The sequence below is a fragment of the Amblyomma americanum genome, chromosome 5, assembly GCF_052857255.1.
Source record: "Amblyomma americanum isolate KBUSLIRL-KWMA chromosome 5, ASM5285725v1, whole genome shotgun sequence".
NCBI lineage: Eukaryota > Metazoa > Arthropoda > Arachnida > Ixodida > Ixodidae > Amblyomma > Amblyomma americanum.
Genome location: NC_135501.1, coordinates 11,484,613 through 11,494,903, shown reverse-complemented (window position 1 = coordinate 11,494,903; position 10,291 = coordinate 11,484,613). Strand labels below are relative to the sequence as shown.

General features: G+C 46.7%; 1 protein-coding gene across 3 annotated transcripts in view; it reads left to right on the top strand.

The window, feature by feature from the left end:
- Nucleotides 1-461: 461 nt before the first annotated feature.
- The window catches only part of LOC144132294 (protein MIS12 homolog), a 59,648-nt gene continuing 49,818 nt past the window's right edge, over nt 462-10,291 (top strand). Inside the window, exons 1-2 of one of the 3 annotated variants that reach the window (XM_077664604.1) lie at nt 462-755; nt 7,284-7,351. In XM_077664604.1, the coding sequence (XP_077520730.1) occupies nt 692-755; nt 7,284-7,351 (132 nt within the window). In that variant the 5' untranslated portion in view covers nt 462-691. The remainder of the gene's footprint in view (nt 756-7,283; nt 7,352-10,291) is intronic. The other 2 variants (XM_077664605.1, XM_077664603.1) reach the window with 2 other exon arrangements.

Below are 10,291 nucleotides of genomic sequence, written 5' to 3'. Positions count from 1 at the left end.
TTCCGTGCGCTCCGGCATCCCGGCGCGCAGCATTTCATTGAGCAGCTCAGACGACCTAGCCGCACTTCATGAAACACACGGGCGCACTGAGGCACTGGCCTCTCGGCACATACAATTCTCCAAGCTCCATGACCTGTGTGCGCTTCTCAAATTTCGAGCGCAGTCGTGTTGATCGTCTGACGCAACACAGCGAGAGAACGAAACTGAAACCGAAATCCGACTAAGAACTACCGCTGCCTTGTCACGTGAGGGCCTATTTCCCATGATTCTTCCCATTATATTTTTTATGACTAGGCTTCAAGGTTATGACGTCACGCTCCCTCCTAGTTTTTCTTCCTCCATGATGCTGCCCAACTTTCGGTTGCTTCAGCTTCACTTTCGGACGCCCGCTGCGGCATCCAGCCCCCTAGTGGACAATAGTGGGTGAAAGGTTTGCAGGATGATTAAAAACCGGCTTGCTCAAAGCAATTAATTCGCTGCTCAAAATTTGTATCAATAAATCCGCGTTTTGCTTATCCTTTTGAGAGAAAATTACAGGGCCAGTCTAGATGATAGAAAGCCGGAAGTGAAACAAAGCTCAAATGTTTCAAAAAGTCAAGTTAGAACGTCAGCCAAACACGTTGCGCGCGCGCGCAGCACGAGATCTACCTTGGCACGAGTTTGTGTATTTGTGGCAAGTTCTTAATTGGCGATGGAAGACGACTCCTACATGGTGCAGCATTTTGGCATCTCACCCAGGAGCGTCGCGGACTCCAGTAAGGCATTCGTATAAACGCGGAAACGATGTTCCAGACGACGTTCCCCTCTGCTAGCCTAGTTTGTGCGCTAGCCCAGGGTTTGACAGCACAGTAACCACTGTGCGAATGCAGAATGAAGGTGCGAGCGGGTTCGGTGACGTTGCACGAAAAATACGGATTTGTGATCGTTTTGGAGCTGTTCGAGTACGGCTTAATGAATGTAACAGAAAAGGTTTGTTGTACATATTCGTTTCAGGCCCTACCAAGCTCGTATGGAATAAACGGAGTGTCTAGCATTTCGTCCAGACGTAACGACGTGCCTGCTGCTAGAGTTCCGGTCAAATGCAGCGTTTACTGGTATTACAGTTCCGTCCATACAAAAACGCAAATTCCCTCTTGGACCAACCCTTGGTTAGCCGGCCGCGGCGGTCGCATTTCAGGTGGTCGAAATTATCCGGAGCCCTCCAGTACGGCGTCCCTCATGGCCTGAGTTGCTTTGGGATGTTAAGCCCCATAAAACCAAACCTTGGTTAGCGTCCTTTCTTCGGAAGGCTGTTATGAAGCGTAATTTTGTGTGGTAAATTGGCCGATCAACGTTTGGGCAAAATGACCATTTCTGAGTCGCGTTGCCCTTTTGCTGAAAAGCCCCAGTAATGCACGCTTGCACGATTTTACATCGGCCAGAAATATTTCCTCAGCAGTAGCTGTCACTTTGCGAATACATGTTCACCCAAGCTGGCACATATCAAAGTTGGTTTAGACGAGTTGTTTCTGTCAAATAAACTGTCAGAATAACGGCGCAAAGGCCAAAACAAGGAAATTTCGGACATACAGGCGCTGAATACAGGACCTACATTTTGTTGGTGCGCTGACGTTAATGATGTGATTAGGCCTTGACGCTTTTTTTTTTTAAATGTTGCCTTCACTCATCTATTTATTTTTCTGTCTTGCCTAACCGCCATATCACCTGGGCACTTGTCACAGCTGCCTTCACGGACACAGTGTGCAAGGTTGTTTGTTAGACTTTATGCACCAAAGGCAGCTCAGAAGTGCCATTATGATGGTTGGCATCCAGGCCCCCCCCCCCCTCGAAATAGTGCTCAACACCTCCCCTCCCCCCAGCAGTGTTCTTGTTAGGCATGCCCCTAACAATTTTATCAAGAACGACCCTCAAAAGTTTCGGAACTTTTTAAAAGACAAAAAAAGTCATTAAATCAAATTTTTCACGACGGTGTGTTCTTAAACAATCCAAGGTAAGTTTCGCATCACTTTAATTCTCACTTTCACAGCGTTTTCTCTCCTTCGACTCCTCGTCCAAATGTCAAGAACCTCCTTACTTTCTCAACTTATTTCATTATTGCAAACGAAGCAGTTGTTAACATGCTCCTTAAGCTTTAAATCTTCGCCCGGTCCAGGCGGAATACCAAATGCTTTCCTATGACCCCTTTTCTGTCCATAACTATGACCTATTTCTATGTTATCCTCTTCTTGCAAAATGCTCGAACATATAGTTGGCACATGCATCTCAAGACTTCTTGGATAAACACCCTGCTAAACGCCCTTCTTCGTACTCTGCTGCTGTGCCGATCTACCAGCCCTGAATCATCAGTGTAGGACATCGGTGCGCTCCTAGGAGGACCGCTGTTGCCTCGCACCCAACATATCTGCCGAACGCGCATCCCCGCGTGCGCAGTTACGCCCCCTCTGCCTCGATGGATCGCCCTGGCTACCAACACGAAACCGGGAAACCTGCCTCGTGACCATGTTATCACCTTCTCAGAACGCCGTCATAAAGCCCCTTTCCAGCAATGCGCCCTTCAGTGGGCTCGGCGGCACCGAAACGATGGGCCACACTTACCGGTGGAATTTTCCTGTCTTGCTTGTGCGGGTGAGCAATTGCCACTCTCTATATGCTAAACGCACAGGCAATAGCTTTCTATTCGTGCTGCCGAGCCCACGGTGCGCATGTGACATTGTATCTGAATATCTTGTGTGATTTTCAACTTGCTTTTAAAAGCTGGCGATATTAAGGCCAATCTAGGGCCTAATCACGTTGAGCCCTTGGCATCCGATCTACTGAAAGCTATTAAAGAAGTCTAGACCGGACAGTCAAACTTGCTTGCAGAGCTGAAATCTGTAAAAGTATCACTATCTGACCATGAGAAAGCCTTCACTGAAGTGAACAACCACCTCTCGAAAATCGAAGCAGATTGCTCTTCGATAAAATTGGAAGAAGATTTTAAGTCCACAACAGTCGAATTCAAGGCTGAAATTGCAAAAATGACTTCCCGGTTGGACAGTGCGGAAGATCGAGGACGAAAAAACCTAGTTTTTTACGGTCTGAAAGATGCAAGTAATGAGTCCTGGCAAGATTCCAAAAAAAAAATTATCGATCACTGCAACCAGTATCTAAATCTATCTATTGAACCTATCTATTGAGCGCGCCCATCGCCTTGGCTCATTTTGTTCTGGTAAAAACCGTCCTATCATTGTCCGTATACAGCAAATTTAAAGATACTGGTTACAGTGTGTTTGAGGACTATTCACCTAATACCCGTCTTGCACGGAAGCGCCTTTATGATTATGGTAAAAGTCAGGGACTCACTTTTAAAGTAAGACATGACAGAATGACATCCGGAAAAAAAACGTACACTTTCGATCACGTCAGTAACACCGTAGTTGAACAGCGTACCTAGCAATCACTTCATCAGAAAGACAGTTCAAAACATGCTCCCGTTTTCAATTATCTTTCCTCTTTACTAATATCCGCAGTGTTGTTCCCAAACGTGACGCTTTATGCAGTTTAGTTGAATAATGTTCCGCTAATGTTCTTTTATTAACCGAAACTTGGTTTACATCTGCTATTTACGACGTCGAAATATTACTCTCTCTTCCTAACTTCGATATTTTCCGATCAGATCGCAAAGACATGCGAGGTGGGGGAGTCCTAATAGCCACAGATTGCTCGTTACATTGTTCGCAGGTAAACATTTCAAGCCCTTTGGAAATGGTCTGGCTTTGCTGTGATCAATCTTACCCTCGAGTTCTGATCTTGACTAGGACGTAGTTAACCTGCGTTCATTCCCTCACCCACTCTGCCTGCTTCCGGTCTCTTAGCGTTACACCTATCATTTTCCTTTTCATGGCTCGCTGCGTTGTCCTTAACTTAATCTGAACCCTTTTCGTTAGCCTTCACGTTTCTTCCCCATAGGTCACTACCGTTAAGATACAGCTGTTTTGTTCTTTTCTCTTGAGGGATACTGGTAAACTGCCATTCACGATCAGAGAGAATTTGCGATATGCACTCCACCCCATCCTTATCCTTCTAGTTATTTCCCGCTCATGATCCGGATCAGCGGCCACTACCTTACCCTAAGTAGACATATTCCTTTACCACTTCCAGCATCTTGCTGCCAATTGTGAACTGCTGTTGCCTTTCGAGACTGTTGAACATTACTTTGGTTTTCTGCACATTAATTTTAGACTCACCGTTCTGCACTGCCTGTCTAACTCATTGATCATGATTTGCAGTTCATCTCCTGAGTGGCTTAACAAGGCAATGTCATGAGCAAATCGCAGATTACTTAGGTACTCTCCATTACCTCTAATCCCCTACTGTCCCCAATCCAAGCTTTGGAAAACCTCCTGTAAACAGGCAGTGAATAGCAGTGGTGAGATTGTGTCTCCTGCCTGACGCCTTTCCTTATTGGAATTATATTGCTGTCTTTATGGAGGACTATGGTAGCTGTGCAGTTCCTATATATATCTTCCAATATTTTCACATAAGGCTCTTCTACACCCTGATTCCGCAATGCCTCCATGACTGCTGATGTTTCCACTGAGTAAAATTCCTTCTCGTAATCAATGAAGGCTATATATAGGGGTTGATTATGTTCTGCACATTTCTGTATCACCTGATTGATAGTGTGATTGAAATTTACATGAAAATGATGCAGTAGAATGTGCTTTCTGAGGACACTTATTTCAACACAAATACTCTTGTGTGAATAGTAGTAAAAAAATTGGCGAACACACAAGAACATCAAAAATTTAGAAAAAAAAATTTTATTAACAAGACAATGCGTCTTGAAGCAAAAATGTTAAAAACATTCTGGAATGTGCAAAATGTTTCCAATTTATTTACCAACTAGCCTCTGAAAGCTTGAATTTTTAGCTCCAAATTCTTTTGAAGTAGAAATATTTTCTGACACTACACGAAAAAAAGACTATTTTCAAAGTGTGTATCATATGAAATTTCCACACCGAGTGAGAAATTTTCAAAGAACTATGCAAGGTATCAAAATATAGCATGCTAAATGTACTTTTCGACATTAATAGTTCGAGCTAAATGTTTTTAAAGAAAAAAATGCAGAAACAAAGTATATCCACCCTACCATTTGTGATGATCTACTCAAATGAAAATTACAAAAGTTCACACAGTGGTACCTCCTTATAATAAATAGGCAAAAACTAAAATGGTTCTATATAGCCAAAGCCTTTATTGTAAAATTTCTCCGGAAACTCATGCTGATGAAGCTAAATTTAGTAAGCGAAAGAGCAGCAAATGGAAGAGACATTTTCCATAGTTGTAGCACTGTTTCGAAGCTGCCTGTGGCAATTGCAGAGGCTGCAAAAGAAACAGGAGCAAATGACAGCTTGGTTGGCTTCCCTGCAAGGCACTGCAGTGTGCTATGGTGGCAGGTCAAACGTTAGCTAGGGTGGCTTCCTCGCATCACAGCAGTACTGTGTAAAATATCAGACACGAGGGCGAAAGCTGTTGCTGATATCACCACCTCCGCTCGGTGACAGTCGACATGGCCGCTGTAAAGCAACAACTGTCCTGCTGCTGGTTTCGAGGCACTATCTACAGATGCAAGAGGCGCAAACGGGTTCTGACCATCTGGCTGCTGGCTGTTCTTGCCGCTATTTTTTTCTGGTGCTGTGGCAAAAAAAGAGACAAAGCGTGAACTGTGGCCCTACGCTTGCCACTCCACCACTAGTCATTCATGTAGTGAGGCAAAGCCTGCCACCTGCCATCCGAGCGGGCACAGCTTGGCACTTGGCAGTTCGATTTATTCGTTTTATGGAAAACTGCATTCGATATATAAAGTAAGAAATACATGTGTTTGTTGAAAATATTTAATGTAAAGGGGGCTGTGGCTCAGTTGAATCTGGGCCACTTGCAGCGTTCGACAACAGTCGAGCCAAGCGTTCGATCAGCAAGCGAGCTTTAGACTTTTGTGTCGTCTTCTTTCACCACCGAAACTGAGCGTAGCTGCCGTGCTGCAATCACCTCCGGGCGGAAAAGGAGGCATCCTGCTGTCTTACGGAACATGCTTGATAGGTGGATCTTAACACGGTTTTAGGCGGCCAACGTGCACTGTTTCACGGCTACAATGGCGTGCATCCATTGGCGGCGAAAGTAGTGCAGTAACATAGTTCACTGGAGAAGTCTGATAGACGACACGGTACGGGTCTTGGTACTTGGAAAGGAGTTTCGTGGAGAGACTGGGACCGCTTGACGGAACCCAAAGCCACACGAGGGAGTCTTAAGTACACGACTAAAGAGGACTGGTGGGGGCACAAGGATTCTTATGGTGATTCTGGTCGTCAGCGGTAAGAAATCGGGCAAGCTGGCGGCACTCTTCAGCATATGTGGCTGCTTGAGAAAGGGTCACGAACTTCAACACGTCAAAGCGATACGGAAGCACGGTATCCATTGTGCAGGTGAGCTCGCGGCCATGAAGAAGGAAGAAGGGAAAGAAGCCAGTTGTGCTATTTGTGGCAGTATTGTAAGCGGATGTGACAAAGGGGAGAACGCAGTACCAATTCATTGGTTAGAGGCAACATACATGGCCAACATATTGCTCGTTGTGCGGCTGAAACGTTCAGTCATGCCATTTGTTTGCGGGTGGTAGGCCGTTGTAGAGTGGTGAACGATGCGGCATTGTCAAAGGACTGCTTCGATGGGGTCTGACAGGAAGGCATGGCCCTTTTTTCTCAGAAGTTCCTTAGGGGAGCCATGGCGCAGAACAAGGTGATGCAGGATGAAAGACGCAACGTCTTGTGCAGACGCAGATGGCAAGGATGAGGTTTCGACGTAGCGGGTGAGGTGATCTACCGCCACGATGACTCAGCGATGGCCAGCTGGGGTGATGGAAAGAGGACCGTAGAGATCGATGCCGACGTGGTCGAATGGGCACGCGGGGCAGGCCTGTTAAGGGCTGCAGCGGAGCGGTGGAACAGCGAGGAGGGATTTTTTGACGTTGGTATTCTGGGCAGGTGCGAACGTATTGGCGGATGAAGCGGTACATGCTCCATCTATCCGTCACACTATGGAAACACCGACATAGGAAGATCAGTAATTATCTGTGAAATTTTCAAAACATGTTGAAGAGCGTGACCTGTCGTCGTGTGTTACGTGGTGTGAGAGTTTAAATTGGTCTTTCCTGGTGCTGTACAATATGTGCACAATATGGAACTGCCAAGTTTGGTGTAAAAATGACGCAGAGGGGCAGAAAATGATCCCCCTCTTGCATGTTGCAGTGTACAACATCTGGTTCGACTACACGGAGAGGTGTCTGGATGCCCTCAAGGTATCGATCCGAGACAAGGTGAGAACAGCCTTCGTTATGCATTATCTTTCAAGCGTCGCATCCCTGCTGGTGAAGCAGGCCAGGTTTCAGCCGAGTCTATATGCAGGCTTGGATTTGCAACACTGAGCCACAGAGCAAGTCATTGAGTTTATCAGTGCCCAATCGCTCCTGACTACGTCACGAAGACTTCTGTGTCATTTTATGTCACGGTTAGAATTTTTGCCTCAATGCTACAGTTGTACAGCACCACATCGTCCTGTCCACATTTCTCGTGTTTGTTTTATGTTGCACCTTCTTATGCCCTAAACATGTACTGTCATGAGCATTATGAGTAAGAACGTGGGAGCGCGTGACAGATAGCCTCGAACCCTCCTTGTGGCGACAAACAGCGGCCGCTTTCAGCAAACAAGTGGAGAGAGTTCGCCCGTTGGGCATTCTGCCTGCACCCCCTGCTGCGCGCATTTTTCTGAAAACGTGGAACATTACGTCTGCACCTGATCGTGATAACGCTTAATCATCGTAGGGTTTGGCAATGCGCCTTACGCAGTGATTCATAATTGTGCCCGCATGCGACCGCAGAACACGGCCGCAAGATGCGGGCGCGATGAATGGCCATGACAGCGCAAGTTCCGAGGCTTGGCCGCGGGCCTTTCACACGCGGCTTGATTTCGCGTGCAACAATCGCTGCAGGTAGGCCGCGCTTGAAAGGAAGTTTACTTCTCAAGCGGTCGACGATAAATGAAAGCACTGGAAGTGGCTCCTTTTTCGCGGTACTGCTATCAGCGTTTGAAACGAAATGAAGCCACATGGCGCAGTGAGCTGAAAACTATTTTATTGATGGATGTCAATGCAAGAAAACGTCATAAAAACAGTGCAAAAAAGCACTCCTGTCAGTATATTTACATGTGCTTCCTTGCCGTTTGTCTTAGTAGCGCGTCATGACACCGGCGGCCTGAATGACGCACTCGATTCTCGAAGGCAGAGAAGCATAGAGATTCAACGAAAGTTGTGTCCTGCTGAAGGCGCCGCCATTCCTCTTGTGTCACTTCCCATAGTTGAGCTATTGTGGCCGAGTCCGAGGATTGCTTGGAAAGGCTTACTTTCATACGGCCCCAAATATGTTCGATAATGTTTAGGTCGGCACCTTTTGGGCACCATGCGAGGCACATAATGCCTCGCTCCTCCAAAAGGTTTGCCACAACCTTGGCTGTGTGCACAGGTGATAGATCCTGTTGGAACAGGTAGTCGCCATCCAGGTACTATCAGTTCAGCACATACGGAATCATCGCTTGGTCTAATATTGTGCAGTAAGCGGCGCTGGAGAATTTTCTACCAATTCTCACCAAGGGCCCAAGGCCATCGCATGAAAGCGCACCCCACACATTCACTGCTGTGCGTCCGCTGGATGCAACTTCCTTGATGTTTTGCGAGCTAAAACGCGTACACTATGTGCGCCATGCTCTCTGTTGCTGATCCCAGCAGCTGAAAATGTTGATTCATCAGAAAACAGCATCTTCTTCCACTCGTTTACCGTCCAGCCACGGTGGTCCATGGCGAACTTGAGCCGATGTGTTTTGTTAGCTGTCATGAGCAGTGGTTTGTGGTCGGCAGTACAACTTCGCAGTCCGGCTTCTCCGAGTCTTCGTCGCACTGTTGTGCCACTCACATGGCCGAGGTCAAGAGCACTGCGGATGTCCTTCATAGTCTGAAATGGATGTCGCTAGCAGCGCCAATAATGCCGAGATCTTTCGACTTGTGTGGTGCAGCGTGGTCGCACACCGTTCGGTGCATCTTCCAGCCGTCCTTCGGTTTGATATGCTTGGACGATCCTGTTTACTGTGCAGAACCGCCGTCCTGCCACAGAAGAAACATCGCTGACAATGGCCTTTTAAAGGCATTTCTACAATTGTCTTCTGCTCGCTGATAGGCACCCTAGCCATCGTTGGCCTTGGAATAGAAAGAGGAGCTTTCCATCTGTCGCTGAAGCATAAATAGTAGCTTGTCGTCTGAGAAAAACGGATGGCCACAAGTATCCCAATCAGTCACAGCAAGCAAAAGCAGAAATGACGATGCGAAAAGGCACCTTCCTTCATAACTGGGTAAGGTGCATTGCCAAACCCTACGATGATTAAGCGTTGTCACGTTCAGGTGCACACGTAATGCTCCCCGTTTGCAGAAAGACGCGCGCGGCAGGGGGTGCAGGCAGAATGCCCAACGGGTGAACCCTTTCCACTTATTTGTTGAAAGCAGTCGCCGTGTGTTGCCACAAGGAGGGTTTGAGGCTATTTGCCATGCGCTCACGTGTTCCTGCTCATATTGCTCATGATAGTACCAACTAGCCCAGCAACAAGTTCTAATTGAGTACCTATACGCAGAATCCTGGCCAGAAACAGCCTCTCGCTGGTCATAAAGGTTTAAGGGAGATGCAGGGATCAAATCGCAAAAATCTCTCTCTAAAAAAAAATCAGATTTTAGAAGGGACCAGATTTGGTATCTCTCGGGGAAGGGTTGGCTCAGGATATCGTGAACCGCTTCTGATAATACCCACGCTTTTCGGCACAAAGCAATGCAGAGGTGCGATTATGAGCTGTCTTGCAAGCTGTGTGCAGTTGGTCGTTTTTGGGGGAGTGACAACAGTGCGTTTAGGCTAATTGTCCTTCAGCGATTGCGGAATGAATGGATGAAGTTAGCCAAGGGCACCCTGTTTATTTTTATTTATTTATTGAATACTGCGGACATGCTGTATGTCCAAGCAGGACAGGGAAATACATACAGCGGAAAAGCAAAGCAAGTACGATAGTACTGAACAATATAGATGCCACAAAATAAAAAATGCAAAAACACAATTGAAAATGCGGTTACAGTGCAGCTGCTAAGCCAGCAGTGAAGATATCAAGAATGATCGGAAAGCAACGGAGAGTTCTGCGGTAGAGCATTCCATTCAGAAACTGTTCTTGG